Source organism: Gracilinanus agilis, chromosome 1 (assembly GCF_016433145.1).
Source record: "Gracilinanus agilis isolate LMUSP501 chromosome 1, AgileGrace, whole genome shotgun sequence".
Lineage (NCBI taxonomy): Eukaryota > Metazoa > Chordata > Mammalia > Didelphimorphia > Didelphidae > Gracilinanus > Gracilinanus agilis.
The window spans coordinates 590,579,819-590,605,506 of NC_058130.1; the positions used below are offsets into that span (position 1 = coordinate 590,579,819).

At 36.1% G+C, this 25,688-nt stretch overlaps 1 protein-coding gene across 1 annotated transcript in view; it reads left to right on the forward strand.

Moving 5' to 3' along the window:
- Nucleotides 1-5,337: 5,337 nt before the first annotated feature.
- The window catches only part of ARMH2 (armadillo like helical domain containing 2), a 25,832-nt gene continuing 5,481 nt past the window's right edge, over nucleotides 5,338-25,688 (forward strand). Inside the window, exon 1 of the mRNA XM_044658124.1 lies at nucleotides 5,338-5,581. Coding sequence (XP_044514059.1) covers nucleotides 5,338-5,581 — 244 coding nt within the window. The remainder of the gene's footprint in view (nucleotides 5,582-25,688) is intronic.

Consider the following 25,688-nt stretch of genomic DNA (forward strand, 5'->3'; position numbering starts at 1 on the left):
GTATAGCCCTGAGTGCCTATATGAACAAAATAGAGAGAGAAGAGATCGATGAATTGGGCGTTCAACTTAAAAAGCTAGGAAGAGAACAAATTTAAAATCCTCAGATAAAAACTAAATTGAAAATCCTAAAAATCAAAGGAAAGTAAAAGAACTATTGAACTAATAAATAAGACTAGAAGCTGGTCCTTTGAAAAAAAACAAATAAAATAAAGTACTGATTAATCTAATTAAAAAAAGAAGAGAATCAAATTAACAGTATCAAAGATGAAAAGGGTGATCTCAACACTAATGAAAAGGAAATTAAAGTAATTATTAAGAGCTATTTTGCCCAATTATATGGCAATGATTATGGCAATCTAGGTGAAATGGGTGAATATTTACAAAAATATAAATTGCCTAGATTAACAAAAAAGGAAATAAAATACTTAATCCCATCTCAGCAATCAAGGAACTCCCTAAGAAAAAATCCCCAGGGCCAGATGGATTCACAAGTGAATTCTATCAACATTTAAATAACAACTAACCCTAATGCTATACAAACCATTTGACAAAATAAACAAAGAAGGAGTCTTACCAAATTCTTTTTATGACACAAATATAGTACTGATTCCAAAGCCAGGTAGACCAAAAACAGAGAAAGAAAATTATAGACTAATCTCCTTAATAAACATAGATGCAAAAATCTTAAATAAAATACTAGCAAAAAGGCTCTAGTAAGCCATCACAAGGATTATTCACTATGGCCAGGTGGGATTTATACCAGAAATGCAAGGATGGTTTAATATTAGGAAAACCATCCACATAATTGACCATGTCAATAATCAGACTAAAAAAAATTACATGATTATCTGAGTAGATTCAGAAAAAGCCTTTGACAAAATGCAATACTCATTTGTATTGAAAACACTATAAAGTATAGGAATAGTTATGCTTTTCCTCAGAATAATAGACAACATATAGTTAAAATCATTAGCAAGTATATCATCTGCAATGGGGATAAATTAGAAGCCTTCCCAATAAGATTGGGAGTGAAGCAAGGATGTCCATTATCACCTCTATTTTATTTAATATTTTACTAGAAACACTAGAGGTAGCAATTAGAGAAGAAAAAGAAATAGAAGGGATTAAAGAAGGCAATGAGGAAACTAAACTATCACTCTTTGTAGATGATAATTAAAGAATCCTATAAAATCAACTAAAAATCTAGTGGAAATAATAACAACTTTAGTATAGTTGCAGGGTACAAAATAAACACACATAAATCATCAGTATTTCTATATATTTCCAACAAAACTCAGCAGTAAGAGTTAAAAAGAGAAACTCAATTTAAAATCACCTAAGACAGTATAAAACATTTGGAAATCTATTTTCCAAGACAAGCACAGGAATTATATGAACACAACTACAAAACACTTTTCACACAATTAAAACTAGATCTAAACAATTGGAAAAATCTTAATTGCTCATGGGTAGGACAAGCTAATATAATAAAAATGACAACCCTACCCAAATTAATTTGCTTATTCAGTGCCATATCTATCAAACTAGCAAGAAACTTTTTTATAGAATTAGAAAAAAATTATAATAAAGTTCATATGGAAGAACAAAAGATCAAGAATATCAAAGGAAAATAATTTTAAAAAATGTGAATGATGGTGGCCTAGCAGTACCAGATCTTAAACTGTACTAGAAAGCAGTGGTCATCAAAACAATATGGTACTGGCTAAGAGACAAAAAAAGGTGGATCAATGGAATAGACTAGGGATAAATGACTTCAGCAATCTAGTGTTTGATAAACCCAAAGATCCCAGCTTTGGGGACAAGAATTCACTATTTGGCAGAAACTACTAGGAAAATTGGAAAACGGTATGGGAAAAATTAGGTTTAGATCAACATTTCACACCCTATACCAAGATAAATTCAAAATGGGTAAATGACTTAAATATAAAGAGAGAAATTATAAGTAAATTAGCAGAACATAGAATCGTATACCTGTCAGATCTATGGGAAAGGAAAGAATTTAAGACCAAACAAGAGACAGAAAACATTACAAAATGTAAAATGAATGATTTTGATTATATTAAATTAAAAAGGCTTTGTACAAACAAAACCAATGCAACCAAAATTAGAAGAAAAGTAACAAACTGGGATAAAATCATTAGAACAAAAACCTCTGACAAAGGTTTAATTTCCCAAATATATAAGGAACTAAGTCAAATTTACAAAAAATCAAGTCATTCCCTAATCAACAAATGGTCAAGGGATACAAATAGGCAGTTTTCAGATGAAGAAATCAAACCTTTCAATAATCACATGAAAAAGTGTTCTAAATCCCTCTTTATTAGAGAAATGCAAATAAAAACATCTCTGAGGTACTACCTCAAACCTAGCAGATTGGCCAATATAGTAGCAAAGGAAAGTGATCAATTTTGGAGGGGATGTGGCAAAATTGGGATATTAATATAGTGCTGGTGGAGTTGTGAATTGATCCAACCATTCTGGAAAGGCAATTTGGAATTATGTCCAAAGAGTTTTAAAAGAATGCTTGCCCTTTGATCCAGCCATACCACTGGTTTGTTCCCCAAAGAGATAATAAGGAAAAATGTTTGTATGAAAATATTCATAGTTGTGCTCTTTGTGGTGGCAGAAAATTGGAAAACAAGGGGGTATCCATCATTTGGGGAATGGCTAAACAAATTGTGGTATATGATGGTGATGGAATACTATTGTGCTGTAATGAATGATGAATTAAAGGAGTTCTGTATGAACTGGAAAAATATCCATGAACTGATGCAGAGTGAAATAAGTAAAACCAGAACTTTGTTCAGAGGAACTGAAACGTTGTGGGATGATCAAACATAATAGTCTTTACTACTAATAACAATGCAATGATCAAGATCAATTCTGAGGAGCTTATGAAAAAGAACACTATCCACATCCAGAGAAAGAACTGTGGGAGTAGAAATGTAGAAAAAAAAACTTATGATTGATCATGTGGTTCTAGGAATATATGATTAGGGGGTTTTGGTTTTCAAATATGAATAATACGGAAATTGTTTTTGAACAATAATACATGTATAAACCAGTGGAATTGCTTGTCAGCTCTGGGAGGGAGGAAGAAAGAGGGGAGGAAGAGAACATGAATTATGTAACCATTGGAAAAATATTCTAAATAAATAAATAAAAATTTTTTTAAAAAGAAATCATCCCATAATCTAGGTGAGAAATGATGAGAAACTGAGCTAAGGCTTGGTGCAGAGAGAGAAGGGATTGAATGCTAGAGATGCTATGAAGGTAGAAATGACAAGATTAAGCAATTGATTGGATATATGAAATGAGGGATAGTAAAGAATCCAGAATAATGCTGAGGATATGAACCTGGGAGCCTGGGAGGATAACGCTGCCTTCTACAGATATAGAAAAGTTTAGAAGAGATGGCATAGGGACAAAGCTAATGACAGTTTTAGATACATTGATTTTAGATTCCTCTTAGGCATTCAGTTGGAAATGTCCCATTGTCCAAAGATAACCACTACTAGGCCTTTTAGCATTTATCTAGTGTTTTGCAAAACAAAATACTTTTTAAATGAACTTAAAACTCATATCCAGCACTGAAGTTGACCTTAAGTCTAGCATTCTTTCCTATATACGATTATCATGCAGGCTCAGGAATGAGCCTAATATATTGCAGAAATGATGATTTACATTAAACTAAAAAGGTTTTGTACAAACAAAACCAATGCTACCAAAATTAGAAGGGAAGCAACAAACTGGGGGGAAAATTTTATAACTAAAAGCTCAGACAAATATCTAATTACTCAAATATATAAGGAGCTAATTCAATTTTACAAAAAACCAAGCCATTCCCCAATTGATAAATAGGCAAGGGACATGCATAGGCAATTTTCAGATAAAGAAATCAAAACTATCAAAAAACACATGAAAAAGTGTTCTAAATCTCTTTAATTAGAGAAATGCAAATCAAAACAACTCTGAGGTACCACCTCACACCTAGCAGATTAGCTAACATGACAGCAAAGGAAAGTGGGGAAATTTGGAGGGGATGTGGCAAAATTGGGGCATTGATGCATTGCTGGTGGAGTTGTGAATTGATCCAACCATTCTGGATGGCAATTTGGAACTATGGGCAAAGGGCTTTAAAAGACTATTCGCCTTTTGATCCAGCCATAGCACTGCTTGGTTTATACCCCCAAAGAGATAATAAGGAAAAAGACTTGTACAAAAATATTTATAGCCATGCTCTTTGTGGTACCAAAAAATTGGACAATGAGGGAATATCCTTCAATTGGGGAATGGCTGAACAAATTGTGATATCTGTTGGTGATGGAATACTATTGTGCTCCAGGGAATGGCCTCCAGGAATTGATGCAGAGTGAAAAGAGCAGAACCAGGAGAACATTGTACACAGAGACTGATACCCTGTGGTAAAATCAAATGTAGTGGACTTCTGTACTACCAGCAATGCAATGACTCAGGACAATTCTGAGGGATTTATGGAAAAGAACACTATCCACATTCAGAGGAAGAACTACAGGAGTGGAAACACAGAAGAAAAACAACTGCTTGAACATATGGGCTGATGGGGATATTTCTGGAGAGGTAGACACTAAACGATAACTCTAGACCAACTATCAATAATATGGAATTAGGTTAATCAATGATACATGTAAAACCCAGTGGAATTGTGAGTTGGCTATACGGGAATGGGGGGAGGTTAGGGGAGAGGGAAAGAACATGAAATATGTAACTATGGGAAAATAGTCAAAATAAAATAAAATTTTTAAATTAAAAAAATGATGATTAAGTTAATTTGGCTAGAATGGAGTTTTTTATAGGAAATGTTGGGTAAGAAACTGGAGTGATAGTTCTAACCTTTATGAAAGGGGGCCTTAAATATTGACTGAGATATTTATACACCATTATTTTAGCACACACTCACCCTTGTTTTTTTGTCAGAAGTAGCTAAGTGACATAGAACTCTATGCCAAGAAGCAAGAAGACCTGAGTCCAAATCCAGCCTCAGATACTTACTTATTGACCCTTGCCAGTAAGGATAATAATAGCACCTAACCCACTGAGTTGTTGTCAAGATCAAATGAGATAACTTTTGTAAAGAGTTTGGTACAGTGCCTAGTACATAGTAGGTGCTATCTAAAGGCTTATTATCCTTCCTTTTCCTCTTATTGGAGTGTTTCATTCTATAATGTTGCTAAGTGATCAATACAGAATTCTTGACTATTAACTGGCTTTAATGCTTCTATTAACTGGCTTGAATTGTTCTGTGTGATACATTCAAAACTAATCAGAGGCTTCCCAATGACAAAAAAAAAACGTTTTTACCAAAAGTGTTTTGCCGCAGTGTGTAAACTATTTAGGAAGATACACAAACTTCTTGAAAGATGTGGCTTAGCCGAAGAGCAAGAAAAGAAAATGTTTATAGGTGAAACCATTTTTCACAAAGAAAAGATCATACCACTTGGCTTTGAGTTGAGGAATCAAACTTTGCCTTTGGAGAAGAGAGCTCTAGCTGCCCATAAAATGGGTCAGTTGGCTTTCACAGGTACTGACTAAATAACTTATTCTGAAAGATTTCTTGTCATTTTCCTTTACAGACAGCTGATGTGGTAATATGCGTCTGAAAAATCTTTTGTTAAATGCAGTTTAACATAGTCTGTCTTAAAGATAGTTTCATGAGACCCATGGAATAAATGATATAAATTCTTAATTGATCACGTGATGTTAACAAAGGTATCATGCCTTTACAGTGGGGTTTTGTTATACTTTATTAATGATGTAGTTGTATTTGGTTATAATGTATATGGGGTGATCAGGGAAGATTGTACCTATAGTATGAGAATCTGTTGAGGCCTTTTAGGGCCATTTTCCTACTTTGGGGTCCACCTTCCCCCACAACTCTCACCTGTGGCTCTAAAAAGCGACAGCAAACTCAGTGGCCACACCTTGTAAAACTTCAGGTGGGCTAAACCAAGTTTAGGGTAACCAGTAGGCTCAAACCCATTGATGAGTTAAGCAGGTGAAAACTTCCCCCAGAGGAAATGGTAGATGAGAATAGTTCATTCCAATGGCATGTGGAAGAAGATGCTATGGAGCACCTAGAGCTTCCTTAGGTATCAGAGAAGCCACTGCATCCTGAGCCATCATCTGTCCTCTTGACTCTTGTCTTGCCACTGGATTTGGATGATTCTGGAAAAGGGGGTGAGCAGGATGACTTTGTTCAACTCTGATTCACTTATATCCAGCTTATAACTGAGTCAAAAGACATCATCCATATCATTTTACATTTTCTATTTTTGTTATCTCATTATTTGTATTATTTGCTCCTACCTCAGAAGTCCTGTGGTCATGAACAAAATGATAAAATAAATTAGGGGAGCATAGAAAAACTTACTTGTCCGATATATGGATAAGGGAAGAATTTATGATCAAGCAAGAAACAAAGAGGATAAGAGGAAATAAAATCAATAACTTTTATTATATGAAATTAAAAAGGGGTTGTACAAAGAAAATTAATGCAGTCAAAATTAAAAGGAAAACATGAAATGGGAAAATTTTACACCAAGTTTCTCAGAAAAAGGAATTTCTTATTTATCAAATATTAATACATTTGAGTCGAATTTATGAAAATATGAGCCATCTCCCAGTTGATTAATGGTTAAGGATATGAATAGGCAGTTTTCAGAAAAAGAAATCAAAGCTATCAAGACACTTGAAAAAATGCTTTAAATCACTATTAATTATAGAAATGCAAATTAAAACAACTCTGGAATATCACCTCATACCTACTAGATTGGCTAACATGACAGAAAAGAAAATTAGAAAAACTGGAGAAAATATGGAAAAATAGACACTGATGCACTATTGGAATCATTATGAACTAGTAAAACTATTTGGAGAACAATATGGAACTTTAACCAAAAAGCTATAAAATTATGTATACCCTTTGACCCAGTGATACTACTGCTAGATCTGTATCCCAAAGAGATCAAAGAAAAGAGAAAAGGATCAATTCATACAAAAATATTTATATCAGTTCTTTTTGTGGTGGCAAAAAATTGTAAATTGAGGCAATGTCTATCAATTGGGGAATGGCTGAACAAGTTTGATACATGATTGTAATGGCATACTTTTATGCTGTGAGAATGGTGAGTAGGATGGTTTCTGAAAAACCTGAGAAGACTTATATGATCTGAAGCAAGATTTAATCTCACATCTTCAACTACTTTTCAGTTTCATCAAGCTGGATGTTCATTAGACATCTTAAACTAAACATATCCAAAACAAAAGTCATTATCTTCCCCCCTAAACTTTCCCCTCTTACATTCCCCATAAATGTAAAGAGCAACATCATCCTTCCAGTTATTCGGGCTATCAACATGGGAGTCATCCTCAACTCCTCACTATTTCTCACTCGTCAGCCTTCAGAGCCCCATACCCAATCTGTTGCCAAGACTTGCCGACTTCATCTTTGAAAAAATCTTTCAAATATGTCCTTTCTCTCCTCTGACATGGCTACCACTCTAGGTGCAGACACTCAACATGTCACACTTCAGGTTTAGACTAATCCTATAGGCTACTGGTGAATATGCCTGCCTTGAGTCTCTCCCCAATCTAACTCATTCTCCCTTCAGCTACAAACATGATTTTCCTAAAGCCAGGGTCCACCTATGTCACCTTTCCCATTCATTAAATTCCAACAGTTCCCTGTTGTCTTCAGGATCAAATATAAAGTCCCCTGTTTGGCATTCAAAGTCCTCCACAACCTAACTCCCTCTTGCCTTTCCAGTCATTTTATACCATATTCCTCAGCAAGTACTCTTAAATCCAGTGACACAAGCCTCCTGGATGTCCCATGAACTCCACCTCTTAGTTCCAAGTATTTTCTCTAACTGTCTTTCATGTGTGGAATATTTTCCTTTCCTCACCTCCACCTACTGTTTTACCTGGATTCCTTTAAGTATTAACTAAAATTCCATCTTACATAAAGTCTTTCTTAACCCTTCTTAATTCTAGTGCCTTCCCTCTGCTAATTATCTCCTCTTTATTCTGTGTATAGGTGTTTTGCATATATTTGTTTGCATGTTGTCTCCACCATTCTCCTTTTATGTTCTCCTTTAGGGCATTTTCTATCTCCAGGATTTAGCACAGTGTCTGATATATTACAGGCTCTTAAATGTTTATTGATTGAATAGTCCAGAAGTGATGAGGGTCTGTAGGGTTGTGGCAGTATCATAGGGGAGAATGAGGTATATATAACAGATGTTATGAAGGTAGAAATGGTAGAATTTGGCAACAAATTGACATGGAAGGGGCAGTGAGAGAGAATGAGAAGTCAAAGATAGCATCTAGGTTCAGAGCCTGGATGACTAGGAGAATGGTGTTATCCTTGGTAATAATAGAAAAATGAGAAAGTTGGAAGGGCTTAAGAGGAAAGTTCTGTTAAGGGCTTAATGGATTTTAGATGTCTATATAGTTTGAGACGTCTAATAGATCATTGGAGATCTAAGTCTGGAGATGAGAAGAGAAGTTAGGATTGGATGGGAAGATCTATAAATTATCAGCATAAGATGATAATTGAATCCATGGAATTTGGTGAGATTATCAAACTAGTATGGAGGGAAAAGAGAAGAGAATCCAGGAGAGAGTCTTAGGGGATACCCACAGTTAGCAGTATGACTTGGATGAAGATGCTGCAAAGAAAGTATGATCGCAGAATAGGGATAAGAGGAAGAATTTTCCAAAATGACTATGGTACAAAAACTAAAATAACTAATTTAAAAAAAATAATCTCTGCTCTTAAAGTGCTTACATCAAAAATTATAATAAATTCACTTTTTGTTGCTTAGTCGTTTTTCAATCATGTCCAAATCTATGTGATCCTCTTTGAGGATTTCTTGGCAAGGATGTTAGAGTAGTTTCCCATTTCCTTCTCCAACTTATTTTATAGATGAGAAACTGTGGCGAACAGAATTAAAGTGACCTGCCTAGTGTCACATAATTAGTGAGGCTGGACTTAAACTCAGAAAGAAGAGTTTTCTAGCTCTAGACTCAGTACTCTATCCACTGTGCCACCTAGCTAGCTGCCCCTGGATAAAATGCATAGAAGAGGTCAAAAAGAGAAATCTAAGAGACTTACAGGAAAGGCACTTTAGTTGGCTGGTGATCAGGAAAGAAAGTTTCATAGGACTGCTTATTTTAAGACTTATTTAAGTGATATATTTTATCTTGACAGTCAATACACAAATTACTCTCCCTCCCCAACCCCGGCTATAATACCTTCCATTAAAAGTTATGGAGGCAGGACAGCTAGGTGGTTCGGTGGATAGAGAGCCAGGCCTGGAGATGGGAGATACTGGATCCAAAGATGATCTCAAATACTTCCTACCTACATGACCCTGGGCAAGTCACTTAGCACCAATTGCTAAGCCCTCAATGCTTTTCTGTTTTAGAACCAATACATAGTATTCCTTCTAAGATAGAAGGTAAAGGTTCTTAAAAAAAAAAAAAAGCAAGAGAGGATTACAGTGTAACAGAATGATTGAGACCGATGGTATATATTAAGGTCTTTTTTCTTTTTCTTTTAGTGTATGTGTTAACCAAAAGGAATGATGTGTGTTTTAATTTTAATAACAGGAAGCCAATCTTTAAGCCTTCATGGTAATTACCAATCACCACTCAAGCCCATTATCAGAATAAATAGTTGAAAAGGCCAGCTAGCATTTCCTACAGGACTACTTTTGGATACTCACAGAGTCCTCCTATTTCTTGTAGTGCCTTTATATTCTATTTGGACTGTTCTGATTAAGGACCAAGTTTAAAAGCAGATAATTAGAGTTTAGATTCTGGAATGCCAGGATTGGATGTGACTATCGCTAGTATCTACTTAAACTGAAACAAATGCAGTCTTTGATTGTAGTGCTTTCCTTATATTAAAATACCACTCCCCATTCCTTCCAAGAATATTATACCTAGCCTAGTCTGAAGGAATAGAAACTTCCATTACTTTGATTCCCTCCTCACCACTACCATCTTGGAATTTCCTTCCTTCTCTTCTCTTCCTTCTTATCTCATTGCTTGCCAGGAACCCAACCTTATCTTTTATACTTGCTTTGTTGTCTCACTTGGTCTGATCCAAGGTGTGTTAAGGAGGGGAAAGAAAAAGGTGTTTAAACAATAGCAGTCCATGTCTCTGTCTCCATTCTGCTCCAGCTGCTGCTCTTCTCAGGCTGGGTCTCCTCCCAAGAAGCTCAGGCTCATCCTTCTTGTATAACATCCCAAGACAAACACACATGTATACATCTCCTCCTGATCAGCTTCTCCTCATCACTTCCAGATCTAGCTATAAGAGAAAAAAATCTTCTTTTCATATGAAATGTGGCCATATCTTATTTCAGTCCTTAGTGTACTCAGAAACCAACCTCACCTTGTTCATTCCTTGCTTCTCATCCTGTGAAGTTCTCTTTCTCTGTGACTCACCATAAATTCACTACTAGTGGGAGGAAAAGAACTCAACATGCCTGAGGATCTTCCTCATGCCCTCTTTGCATTGTGTGGAAACTAATGGAATATGCAGGTAATCTACTGGTTATCCCTAAGTCTTACTTTTTCTAGTCACACATTTCTCAAATAATATCCTTATCTCATTTCTTCTGTGTCTTCATATAATGTGTTACAGTCTACTCATACCCATCATGAATTTCTACCTTGCCCTTTGGCTCAGTTTCAATTCTTATAAAACTTTAATATTCCATGGCAAGAATACTGATATTAAAAAGTTTATTTCAGGTGGAAGTTTAGAGTTTAAAAATACTATGAAATTTCCCAGAGGCAGTTCATCCTGCTCTGGTTCTCCTTTTCATCTCTAGTTCCATTTTTCATTGTCCCAAATAAATATACTGACAGATAAGCTGTAGATTTTCTCATTCCAACTGCATGCTGGACAATAGGCTATTTTTCATCAGCTTGGTTTTTCCAGTTTGAATTGTTGATAAACTCTCTTGAATGATCATCTTCTTTGAATCTCTACAGTATTTGGGGGTTTGATATAATTGCACCATGTCATCAGCTGCAAGACTTCATCATTTATCTCTCTTGAACCTGTATTCTGAATTAGAACTCTTCTATGACAGTACAAATAGCTTTGCTTACATTTTATGACTTCATTTATATTAGGAACCAGAAGTAAAATAAACTTATTTCTGTTGTTCTTTTAAGAAACTTCAGATGATTTTGGTATATGCAAGGGAGGTACCCTATGGGAGAAGAGCTTTTAAGGTAATGTTTTATTTTCCCCAAAAAATGCTTTTTAGCATCAGCAATTAAGCACAATGGAATCCTATATCCTCTACGCCGTTCAGTCAGCTGTCTCATTGTAAAGATTATTCTTATTATGGAATTTTACTTGCAAAATCCTGCTCAATGTGTATATAAATACTCTCATAAATATTTTATATATGTGTGTAAGTAGGCATATGGATCAGTAATCACTGATATTTTCTTAATCACAGGTTTTGAGACCATACTCCCACATCTTTTTCATGCTTTCAGTAATGTCCTTTTTTATGTAATATGGAGCCAATCAGGAGAGCCTTTAATCAATATGAGTTCCTCCTGACCCCTTTGATGAAATCCCTCTCAGTCAACCCCCCATTATGTTCAATTATCTAGAAATCCAATTACTCAGTGCCTTCAAAATGGTGGTGTTTCTAGAATAGACTTCCTCTATTTATATTTGTTTCTTTCTTCAGAATCATTTCTCCTACCTCAAGAAGCAAACCTTGAACTGTGGTGTTGGTCTAAATACAGTAGTTCTACTATTCCTGATGGGGGGGAAAGAAACTATTATTTTTAAAAAATCTTAAGAGATCTTTTTTTCCATTTTTGTCAATTTCTTGTGCCCTTTCCAATTTCTACATTCCCTTAGGATAACTTCACTTAGCTAAGTCTCTCATCAAACTTTCTTTACATATTTTTTCCACTCTTTTGCTTCACTCTCTGAGAATATTTTAAATATTCTGATATCTTTCTCCATAAAATTATATACATAGGACTTGGCAACTCCATAAAATTATATATATAGGACTGGGGAAAAGGAGAAGAGAGGAGACAGGGATAGCAAGCATGGTCTCATCAATATCATAGAGCTTAAGAGAACAAATTTCAGAGATTTCAGAAAAAGGACTAGTGGGATCTATTGACCTGAGACTATACAACAGCAGAATAGAAGGCTTCCAAGCATGATATTGTTAATAGACAGTTTTAAATAATTCTAATGAGGAAGGAATATGTTTATTGATTGATTGATATGGCTGCACAAGGAAATAAATCACTGATAAACTTAAAATGATTAAAAACAGGGACAGAAGATATAATGAATAAAGATATATTGATCTGAGGATTAATACCAAAAAGTAGCTCAATTCTGTGAAAATATTGTTTAAAAAAAAGGTTAAGAGCCAGAATAAGATGAAGTTTGTGATAAATTGCTGAGAAAATCTAATGGGCTTTTTTTTTAATTTTTTAAACCCTAATATCTTATATATATATCCTTCTGTATTAATTTTTTTTTATTTTTGTTATAGGGCTAGGCAATGGGGGTCAAGTGACTTGCCCAGGGTCACACAGCTGGGAAGTGTCTGAGGCTGGATTTGAACCTAGGACCTCCTGTCTCTAGGCCTGGCTCTCAATCCACTGAGCCATCCAGCTGCCCCCTCTAATGGGCTTTTAAAGCTCAGTTGACAGCAAGAGGAAAATCAAAGAAGTGCACAGAATTACTGAATGGAGTGCCTAAGATCTTGGTAATGAATATAAATCTTGAATAATTTTAGTTTTCAATTTTTCTAAAAGCAAAAATGATCTTCAGAATGGAAAGAATATGGTTAAAATTGAGTATACATGAAAAGATGGAAAGAAAGCACCTAGCTGCCTTAATAAATATATGTCCCTAGGCCTGGAAGGATGCTGAAAACATAATATGATTGATTTTTTTATAATCATGGAAAATTATAAAGAAGCTATGGGACAGGTACAGTTGGGTGGCTCAGTGAATTGAGAGCCAGGTCAAGAGACAAGATCCTGGGTTCAAATATGGCCTGAGACATTACCTAACTATATGATGCTGGGCAAGTGACTTAACCATCATTGACTAGTCCTTACCTCTCTTCTGCCTTGGAATCAATTACACAGAATTGATTCTAAGATGGAAGTTCAGGGTTTAAAGAAAAAGAAGAACCAATGAAACCAGATAAATTTAATGTCCACATTTTTTAAAGGGGAATAAAATAGATTCTTCTAAATGTGGTTTGAAAGATCCTGAAGAACAGTAATTTTTGCTTCGTTATCTGGAAAAATTCTAGAAAATATTTATTATTTTAAAATTATGTTTATAATAAATATCATATTTATTATATACACTCTTGTTTGATCACCACAACAACTCTAGGATATGTAAGAGGGAGATTTTAGGTATTTATAGATATATATATTTAAAGTGTGGCCGCCAGGAATCAACAATTCAGGTTGATTCCGTAATTAAATTAGACACAAGTCAGGACCGGGTTTAAGGTAATTTATTTACAATTAGGAAGGTAAAAGGTAGGGAAATAGAGTGAGGGAGAGGCTAGTCCAGGCCTGCAGAGGCCTGGACAGAGAGGGAAGGTTAGAAGGCTAAATAAATTAGGCTACAAGCCACAAGGCCTAGCAATCAGATAGGCTAGAGCCTACTTAAGGTAGAGTCTTGGAAAAGCCAAGCTAGGCCCAAGGAAGTCAGCCTAACTTACCCAAGTGACCATTCAGAGTAGAAGCTGCCTGAGGTCTCATCTGAGATACTTCAGCACCAAGTTCAAAGCGGGAACTCCCCTTCACAGGAAGTAACCAACATACTTGAAGAGAAAGTGTCTTTCGTCACTTCCCGTGGGTCCACCTCTAATTCAAGTGGACAAATGGCAGCCTCTGCACTGATTTGAACTGCCTAAAGGGCAGTCCCTAGTTCTTGATTTGTCACTTATTGTCACGTGTGGGTAACTCATCTCCCCTCCCAACTAAGGGAGATGGGGATGACATCATCTCAATGCCTAGGATAAGTAGAGTTTTGACTTTGAATGGGCTAGAGCTAATTCTATTTATACAGATATAGATAATAACAGGTAGTATTATATCCCTCTTTTACAAATAAGGAAGCCAGGCTCAGAGAGTTTAAGTAATTGCTCATCATTAGACTCACTGGAATATAGGAAATACTACTAAAAACACACTTTTTGACTATTTAGGAAGGAAAACAATGATCAGCATAAGTCTAGTCTAAAAACAAGTAAGACTAACCTCAATTACTTTTTTGACAGGGTTACTAAATGAGAAAATTAATGAAATGCTATAGATAGAGTATTGCATGGATTTCAGGAAATCATTTAAAATAGATTTTTCACAATATTTTTGTAAAAGATAAAGAGAGGAAAAAAAGATAAAGAAAAATGAAGTGACACCTGTGACATGGGTTCAACATTGGTTTATCACTCAAATGTAAAGAAGTTTGATTAGGATTGATGTGGAATTTGATTTCTAGTCCTCTAATAGCCAACTTTTTTATCTGCTTGAAGTCATTGATCAAGAGAGTATAATCGAATGTGTAAGGGGCAAAAAGCAGGGTTTATTAGGTTAATATTAAAAGGTTGGTTGCTGGGGGATTGAAAAGTTATCAGTCCCCAATTAAAGAATAACCTCAAGTCAAAATGATTTTTATGGAAGTTTATTTACAAATGAGAAGAGGAAGAAGAAATAAGGAAATGAAAGAGAGGATAAGATAGGATAAGTAATCTAACTCAGTAGGTAATTTGCTCTGATCCCCCAGTTCAATCCAAGTAGATCTAATTAACCCTCAGCAGAGGGAAATCTGATCTTGATCCCAAGGCCCGAAAGTCAGAGGCCCAAAGGGCCTCAGAGGCGAACAAAGCAAAAGCTTCAGCCACAGAGTCTCTAATAAAAAGGAAGTTCCTTAAGAGAAGTTCAGGAAAATTCAGTCTTTACACTCACCACGTGGAATCTCACCAAGGTCCAGAGCTCCTTCAGGTCCTGGTCAGGAACCAAAAGAGCTCCTTCAGGTCCCATTCACAAACCAGAAGAGAGGCCTGAGTTCACTGAACTCTCTTTTTAAAGAGACCTCTTGTGCCTTCCTCTATGTTTATGTGTCCAATCACAACAGACACTTTTCTTAGGACTGCCCATGAGGCAGTCAGTAAATTTTGATTTGTCACTCACTTTAGCACAAACTACCCAACTTGTGAGTTAAATGGAGATGTTTTCATCTTTGGTGATTAAATCTAAAGAGGGGCAGGATAGTTTTAATCTCATCACAAATGCTATTTTAGCAATGACCCAGGACAATTCTGAGGGATTTATGGAAAGGAACGCTACCCACATTCAAAGGAAGAACTACAGGAGTGGAAACACAGAAGTAAAACAACCACGTGAACACATAGATTAATGTGGACATGGTTGGGGATGTAGACACTAAATGACCACACCAATGCAACTATCAATAATATGTGAATAAGTCTTGACTGATCACACAGGTTAAAACCAGTGGAAATGCATGTTGGATATGGGGGGAGGGATTGAAGGGGGGGTGAAGGGGAAAGTAAAAATAGGAACCATGTAACCACAGAAAATTTTTCTAAAAAAATAAAATATTTAAATCTGAAAAAAAATGCTATTTTGTTGTAAGAAATAATGAAAGAAATGGTTTCAGAGAAAACTATAAAGATATATGAACTGATAACACCAAATGAAGTGAACAGAACCAGGGGAATAATTTATACAAAGGCAACAATATGGTAAATAAAAACAACTTTGAAAGAATTAGGAATTCTGATCAGTGTATGATTGCAGAGGATTAATAATGATACATGCTACCTACCTCTTGATAGAGTGGCAAAGGACTTGGAGTGCAAAATGAGCCATATATTTGTTTGCTTATTTGCTTTGTGTTTGTTTGTTTGATGGTTTAGAACATGATTTGTTTGATTGCATATGTTTGTAACAGGGGTTTATTTTTATTTCATTCTCAATCTTTTGAGAACAGTTGGAATGGGAGGAAGAGAAAGTAGATTTTTGCTGATTTTTAAAAATAGCAAAATATAACTAAAATTATAATTATGAAATAAAATCTCATCTCCTAAACTTTCAATTGCTCTTCATTCTAGTGCATTCCTTCCATCGGTTATTTCCAATTTATCCTGTATATAGCCTGTTTGTACATAATCATTTACACGTTTTCTTCCCCTTTGGATTATGCTCCTTGGAAGCATGAACTGTTCTTTAACTCTCTTTGTATCTCAGGACTTAGAAGAGTGCCTAGCTTATAATAAGTAGCTCTTAATAAATGTTTGTTGTTATTATTCATTCTTCATATTCAAAGAGGAACAAAGGCATCGCGATGTTGGGGTCAAAATACTACACATTCAATTGTGGCTAATCAGTTCAATAAGAATTTCAAAGACTCTACCGCAGTTTGGGCAAAAATAGCCCATCTGAACATTTGGGATGAATATGTCTCTAAATTTGTGCTTCTCACATTTCTTTTGAAATATTGCAGTTCTGCTTTGCTCATAGAGTATAGTATCTTCTTTAATGTGGGCATGCCAAGCTGGGTTGCCCTGTGCCAGTATCTCCCATGTCTCACAACTGATACTAAAGATCCTCAGAGAGACCTTGAGAGTGTCCTTATATCACTGACTTCTTCTGACCTCCACATGAGTAGAAACTCTGAGTAAAATAGTCTTTTAGGTAAACAAATGTTTGGCCTTCAGGTTATATGGCACTCTGTAGTAGAGTTCAAATGCTTGGCAGTTTAGCTTGGTCTCTGGTACTGATCTTGCCAGGTGTTCTTCAGAATCTTCATAAGACAAATAAATAAATAAAATCAATTTTCTGGCATGGTACTGGTAGACTGTTCAGTTTTCATGGGCATACAATGATGAAGTCATCAGAACCACTCTGTAGACCTTCACTTTGATAATACCTCTTCTTTCCCACACTTTTCTTTCAGAGCCTCCCAAATGCTGAGCTAGCTCTGGCAATGTGGGTGTAGCTTTTAATAAAAGTTTATTAAATGCTAAGAAGTCCATTCTGCTTAAAGAAGTTTTATGGATTTTGTAAGAAAAATACTCTGTTAAAAAAATAAATCTTTTGTTTTTATATCACCTTCAATTCCCAATATATCCTTCCACTTTCCCCAGGCAAAGAACTATCTCTAATACACAACATATTTCAGAGAAATATTATTGTATTAGGATGGGCCATACCAAGATCAATAGGGCAATCATCTGGTTCAGCTGCTTGTTTTCTTGGTGAAAAGGGCTCTTTGGTTCTCAGGGTTAAAAGGTAAATACAATTCCTAAATCTTCCTAACAGGGCTACAGCTTGATGAGTCCCAAATCCATCCAGCCCACACAGACATTATTTCTCATAAAGGAAGCACTAACTCAAAGCCTCCCATAGCTCTAAGAGGTCTCTTTCCTTCAGCTTATGAGGCAATTCATTTGAGAAATGTACTGCAAAATGAGCTTCTTTGGGGAGGGGGGATGTGTGAGGGAAAACTTCAAAGGAGAAAACTAAAGTTTCTTGGCCTGAAGGAACCTGAATGATTATGTGGGCTGGCACTGAGGTGGAGCATATGTTGCTCATGCCTACTTTTTTGTATACCTTCCTCAGGCAGCAAGTCTCAGCATTCATTAACTTTCTCTGCTTTGCTCTCTAGCATATGAAATTGCCAGGTAATAATAACCCTCCTAGAGAAAGCATTCCATCATAGTCAGTGTGGGAGGCAGTATTAATTGTAGAGGAAACAGCATGAGGGAAAAAACATGTAGCTAGGAAGCCAAAGCTGTGAATGGGTATGCTTTATGTAGGATCATAGGAATAAAGGATCGTAGATTTCAAACTAGAGGGGACCTTAAATGCCGTGCTCAACGCCCTCTTTTTACAAATGAGGAAACTGAGAACTGAGGCCCAAAGAGGATAAGTGATTTTTCCAAAATCGCACATGTAATAAGCGACTAAGAAGAATGGTGTGTCCAAGTGAAATATCCAGGATAGAAGTGGAATGTGAATCTGGGTCTTCTGACTCCGATCTCATGGCCTTTTCACTGCCTCATTGCTAGGCTTGGCCTTACCCATTGAATTCATTTCTATTTCATTTTTAATTCATCAAATATTTATCCAGAACCTAACAGATGCAGTGCATTCTCTTTCTTGAAGGAATTAATCTGATAGGTTTATATGTATACAAGTAACTACAAGTTAAAATAGAATCATAAATTTAGATCTGGAAGAAGTCTTAAAGGCCATCATGTCAAACCACCTCATTTTATAAGTAAGGAAACTAAGACCCAAGGGGTTCTAGAAACTTGCCCAACCAGGGTTATATGGTATATGTTTGCAGAGGGATTTAAATGCAGGTCTTCCTGACTCCAAGTCTAACTCTATACTGGGAAGGAGGAATACTTCTGGCCAGAAGGCTCAGAAAAAACCTTTGTGGAGAAGTGGGCACTATAAAAATGTTAGTTTATTATTAATAATAATATCATTAACCAGAGTAGTTGTGGGATGGATTATGGAATGGGACAGAAAGACAATTCCATAGTTGAGTAACTCAGCAAATCCATGGTTTTACACATCATTTTATACTATGCTTTCCCTTCATTTCCTGATCTTGACATAACTGAATTAAAAGAGAAAAAGGTTTAGGATCTCTAGCCTAGAGAGTAAAAGAGCCTGGGTCCATATTCCCACAGGGTAAAGAATTAGGCTTAGGATAGTGAGAGAGTAAGTGAAGAAAGAGAATCTTGTTTGGCAGCAGCCAGTGGGCAAAGCAGTTTCTGACTTCTGAACTTTGACACTCCCCAAAAATTCATTTCCATAGTCATAGCAAAACACAAAAAGAATTCTCAATGAAAGTGCCAATTTCCACATTACAGCCTTTAAAGGGTTTGTTTGTTTGTTTGTTTTTTAGTGTAGAATAAATTCTACATGCTGCTTTTAAAACCATCCTGTTTGCTTATGCTTCCTTCAGGACTTTTTCTGTTCTCTTCTAAATATTTGTTAAAAATGCTTGGGGGCAGCTGGGTAGCTCAGTGGATTTAGAGCCAGGCCTAGAGACAGGAGTTCCTGGGTTCAAATCTGACCTCAGACACTTCCTAGCTATGTGACCCTGGGCAAGTCACTTAATCCCCATTGCCTAGCCCTTACCACTCTTCTGCCTTGGAGTCAATACACAGTATTGACTCCAAGACAGAAGGTAAGGGTTTAAAAAACAAACAAACAAATAAATAAAAGATTAGTTTGGAGTCATAGTTTAAAAAAAAAAAAGAAAAAGAAAAAAATGCTTCAATGGCCCTGGATATAACTAATGTGTAAATTACAAGGAAATTTGTATATATGTATGCTTTTCAGTAAAAGCAAGGGATAAGGGGGGTGGTGGAGGGGTTAGGTAACAAGCATTAAACACCTACTGGGTGCCAGGCTCTATGCAAAGCATTTTACTGCTATTCTCTTATTTGATCCTCATAAAAACCCTGAAATGTAAATGCTTTAATTATTCCCATTTTACAGTGGAGACAGGCAGATAAAGGCTAAGTGCCTTGCTCAGGGTCACATAGCTAGTGTCTGAAACTGGATTTTCTGTGCCACCTAACTGCCCTAGGAAGAGGGACCAGTGATAATAATTTGGGGGGGGGGAAGGTTGAAAGGGGTATTGAATCTTTTTTTTAATGCATAAAAAAAGAATAAAGGAAGTTCAGCGAGAGACATGGACAAGCAGGCAGCATTAAAAACTAACAGTTGAATTGCTATTCATAATAGGAATTCAGTTTTATATATAAGGCCCTTTTTTTTCTGTATGTGTGTATGTGGTTTTTTTTGCATATTGAAATGGTCAAGTTAATTGGTATTTGAAAGTTTAGAATAACAAAAAATAAAAAATATTTTAAAGTCATATTAAACTAGTGAAGCTGACAAGAACCATCTAAAAAAGTGGATTTGTGAATGGTTGAATGGCCATATCCAAACATTAGTGGTTCAGTGTCAACTTGGAATGACTCTGGTGGAGTACTCCAAGTCTTGAGCTATTTGATATTTTTAACACTGACTTGGGTAAACACATAGATATATATTCATCAAATAAAGTCACTGAGATTCCAAGTGCTATTATATTTAGGGAGGCATAGTGACGAAGTTATGGAGGAAGGGAACATCTGTTGATAATAGCCCTCTCTCCAAATTTAAGGCTGCCTAAAAGTAAAATTCAAGGACAACCTGTATAAAACCTGGGAGAGGTTCATCCCAGTAGCCATCCCACCAACTCATGCTTTTCTGCCTTGGTATTTTTGATAAACTTTTTAATTTTCTCTACCTGAGTTTTGCCTACATAGTCGAGACAATGGCACAAAAATAGAATTATCCTTTTAAGGATCTGAGGAGAGCCAGTCAGGAAATTTGGGGGCAAGAGGCGCTTTACCATTAAGTACCACTGAGAGCAAGCCAACTCAAGCCAATACTCAGTCGTTGACTGATTGGGAGCCATACAGGACCCCCAACTCTGGCAGTTAGTTAGCTACTAATTAGAATGAAGAATTTAACTCCCCCAAACTCAGGAAGGGGGAGGAGAAATAAATCCTGAACCGAAACAGATTCTTTCTCAATTGTACATGAAGAGTTGGAATGGAGAACATGGAAAATCAGTATTTGTATCTAGATTGTTATTAAGCCAATAGTCCACTATTCAAGGAGAATGCCATGTTCTGCCCAAAGGGAATACGATCTGAGAACTGCTACAAAATGGATGTCTGTGTCTAGGAAAGCTGAGGGGATGAAATTGCATAAGTAAAGTCTTCTCACTAGCAGGTTTTAATAGAATTATATAGAGAATCTCTACAGATGACCTTGAACCTGGAGATGGTGGAGGGAATGCCTCCACAGACCTATCTTGGTCCCCATAGCATTGTTTGAGAGATGCACGGGAAGTGTTTACCAGACCTTGAAGATAATGGGCACTACCAAAGGACCTGACATCCCTAAATACTGCTAAATTGGGTTTCTTTATTCACCTACTCTCACATTGCTTGTTATGTTAGCCATGTGCATGTTATGGATCTGTTATTATTCTATAAGCTGTTTATCATTGCTGCTTGGACTGATGCTACTGTAAGGCCTGAGGTCCTTCTAATACATATTTGTTGGTCATAGTTTGCCCACTATGTTCATACAAAGGCCTTTCATGCAGTCTCTAGATGTCTTTCTTGCCAAGAGTCTAACTCCTCATGGAAGGAAATTATGATAAAAGGGGGAAAGGAGTAGTGAGTGCACTATCATTTTTTTTTTATTTTAAACCCTTAATTTCTGTGTATTGACTTATAGGTGGAAGAGTTGTAAGTCTAGGCAAAAGGGGTTAAGTGACCTGCCCAGGGTCACACAGCTGGGAAGTGTCTGAGGCCGGATTTGAACCTAGGACCTCCAGTCTCTAGGCCTGGCTCTCAATCCACTGAGCTACCCAGCTGCCCCCAAGTGCACTATCATTTGAACATCCACAGGGTGACTATATTGAACTACAGATATTTTGGAGTTCACAACTTCCTTCTGTTGTAGATCAATGCTAAAGGGGAAAAAAAAGAATTGATACTAAATATTGATTGTTTATTAAATTTTGATTTATTTATTATGTATAATATTATTTATTATATTTATTAATATATTATTTATATAATATATTATATGTAATATTAATACTGATATGTTATATTGGTATATTATGTTATTATTAAATGTTGATTATTAGTAAGGGCTAGGCAAGAGGGGTTAAGTAACTTGCCCAGGGTCACACACCTAGGAACTGTCAATCAGATTTGAACCCTGATCTTCCAAGCTCTAGGCCTGGTGCTCTATTCATTGTGTTCCCTAGCTGCACCTTGTGGTGTACAACTTTTCATTGGCTAAAGTATCTGTTTGTGGATTTTCTCACATTTGTCTTCATAAAGACTATATACTATTTATATTTATAGTGCCTCCCATGGTGCAAAGAGCTGATCCATAAGGATACAGGACTGACTAACTGTGGTGGTATTGTACCATGAAGATGGTTAGCACTAAGGGATGGGTAGAATATTGAAATTTATGCTGCTTCAGTCCTATTGATCCCATTGTTTCCAGTTAACATGTCTTCAGGGTACGTGTTAATCATGCTCTTGGGTGAGATGTACACTGGTTCTCAGCCTATACTTGGATTCCATCTCCTACCTGAGCCAAAATGCTTTCATCCCATTCCCCTTACCTCTAATCTTATTTACCTATAATGCAGCAAAAGAAAGGAACTGAGACAAAATGATCCATCCCCTTTTGGACATAGCTGCCTATCAAGATTATTTTGCTTTTATTAAAAAATAGTTGTCTTTAAAAGCTATCTCTGGTTTAATTTCTAGTTTAGTCCAAGTGGCCATTCCCCCAACACAGGGTTTGTGCCTTTGTGTTTTTAATAAATTCCTTTTTTAATTAAAAAATAAACATGTAAGCAGGGAAAGTTAGCTCTCAGGTTCATGTTGCTATGAATCTAATCAATAGAATTATATCTAAAGGCTGTTTATGTTCAAAAGAAAACAGGAAAGTCATATTTAAATAACTAGAGGAATATTAATTGTTCATGGGTGGGCAGAGCCAATTAATAAAGATGATGTTTCTATCTTAATCTATTTATTTAATGCTATCCCAAATAAACTACCAAAAAAATTATTTTATCGAGCTAGAAAAAGTAACAACAAAATTTATTAAAAAGAACAAAATATCAAGAATAAAAAAGGGATTAATTTTTTTAATGTAAAGGAAAGAGCTCTAGCAGTACCAGATTTTAAACTGTATTAAAAAGTAATAATTATCAAAACTATTTTGTACTAAGAAAAATAAAAATGGATAATTGGAAAAGAGTAGACATGTAATACACAAAATATATTATATATACACATGTATATGTAATCTTATAATGATTATCATAACCTTATGCTTGACGATTGTAAAGATTTTTTGACAATTATAAAGATAAGGGATAAAGACTCACTATATTAGTAAAATTTGTTGGGAAAACTGGAAATCAGTCTGGCAGAAACTAGGTATAGGCCAGTGTTTTACACTATTTACCAAGATAAGATCAAAATGGATACATGACCTAGATATAAAAGGAAATATCCCAAGTAAATGAGAACATGGAACATATTACCTATCAGATTTATCAATAAGAGAAGAGCTTATGAATAATCAAGAGAGAAAGAGCATTATTAGGTGAAAAAGAGGTCATTTTTATTACATTAAATTTAAAAAGGTTTGTACAAATAAAATCACTGTGGTCAAAATTAGAAGGAAAGCAGAAAATTGAGGGGAAATTTTCATGGACAGTTATTTGGATATAAATGTATCAAGTACATAGAGAAAACTTGGTCAGATTTATAAGAACATGAATTGTTCCCTAATTGATAAATGGTCAAATAATATAAAGTCAGTTTTTCTTAAAAAACCCTCACTTTTCATCTTAAAATCAATATCAGTTCCAAGGCCAACTCCCACATTTATAGGCAGCAGAAATTAGGATGTTGATTGATAAGGATTAGGTAACTGAGGTTAAGTGACTTGTCCAGAGTCACACAACTAGGAAGTATCTAAAGCCATATTTGAACCCAGGACCTCTTGTTATAGATGTGACTCTCAATCTCACTTAGCCACCTAACTGCCTCAAATAGTTTTGGGATAAAGAAATTAAAGTTATAAATAGTCATGTAAAAAAATGCTCTAAATCCTTATTGATTAGAGAAATGCAAATGAAAACAACTTTGAGATATCAACTCACACCTATCATATTGTCTAAAATGACAGAAGGGAAAAAAATAAAAGCCAAAAAAAAAAAAATAACAAGTGTTGGAAGGGATGCAGAAAAGTGGGGATTACATCAATTTTTTATATATTTACCTTCTTAGAATCGATACTAAGTATTGGTTCCAAGGGAGAAAAGCAATAAAGGCTAGGAAACTGGGGTCAAGTATTTTGCCCAGAATCACACAGCTAGTTAGTGTCTGAGGTCAAATTTGAACCCAGGATCTCCCATCTTCAGGCCCAGTGCTCTATCCACTGAGCCACCTATCTGCCCTGGAAGTAATACATTGTTGGTAGAACTATGAACTGATCCATCCATTTTGGAGAGTAATCTGAAATTATGCCCAAAGAGTTTTAAAACTGTATACCAGGAATCAAGATGGTAGCTTAGTAGCAGCAAAAGCTGAAACTACTCTGACAATCCTTCCAAACCAATCTTTAAAAAGTGCCTCAAAATGACAGGAGTCAAAAACCAATAGCAAGGAGGAATCAGGAGGCTCTTCCACTGAAAACAACTTGAAAGGTAGAGAGAGTAGATTTGTAAGGGATAACGGGGGACCAAAATCAAACTGCACACAGAGGAATGCTGGCCAACCGCCCCCAACCGATTGCACCAGATTCCAAAAATGAGCATAGGCTAATTTTGGGATCACGGGATACAGGCTATACCAACAAAAGAGCACCTCAAACTCACCCCTTAAAGTCCCAGTCCCTGGCACCAGCCAACAGTGAGGCCTAGAAGTCCATAGCACTGGGCCCTTTCATTACCTGCCCTGCTAGAGTGAAGACCAAGACCCACAGCAAAATAGCTCACAGTGCCAAATCCTGCAAGCCAGCAGTAGAAGAGACAGAAGCAGCAAGTGGCTTTCAGAATTCCCAGTCCACAGGCAAAAAAAAAAAAAAAAAAAAAAAAAAAAAAAAAGGCTAAGGAAATGAGCAAACAGCAAAAGAAACACTTAACACTTGAAAATTTCTATGAGGACAAAGAGCAAAGCACAGAACCAACAGAAGATGGTGAGATCCAAGCACCCACATACAAAACTTGAAGGAAAAAAAAGGAAATTGATCTCAAGCTCTTGAAGAACTCAAAAGGGAATTCAAAGATCAATAAGACAGATCAAAGAAAAATGGGAAGAAAAATGAGGGAAAGAAATTAAAGTAATGCAAAAAAGAAAATAATCGCTTTAAAAGCAAAATTGGTCAACTAGAAAAAGAGACACAAAAATCCAATGAAGAAAAGAGTTTTCTAAAAAACAGAATTGATGTATTGGACAAAGAGGCAAAAAAAAATATCCAATGAAGAAAAGAATGCCATGAAAACTAGAATGGACTAAATGGAAAAGGAGGATCAAAAGGTCATGGAAGAAATTTAATCTTTAAAAATTAGAATGGGGGCAGCTGGGTAGCTCAATGGAGTGAGAGTCAGGCCTAGAGACAGGAGGTCCTAGGTTCAAACCCGGCCTCAGCCACTTCCCAGCTGTGTGACCCTGGGCAAGTCACTTGACCCCCATTGCCCACCCTTACCACTCTTCCACCTATGAGACAATACACTGAAGAACAACGGTTTAAAAAAAAAATTAGAATGGAACAAATAGAAGTTAATGACCTGGGGGCAGCTGGGTAGCTCAGTGGATTGAGAGTTAGGCCTAGAGACTGGAGGTCCTAGGTTCAAATCTGGCCTCAGACACTTCCCAGCTGTGTGACCCTGGGCAAGTCACTTGACCCCCATTGCCCACCCTTACCAATCT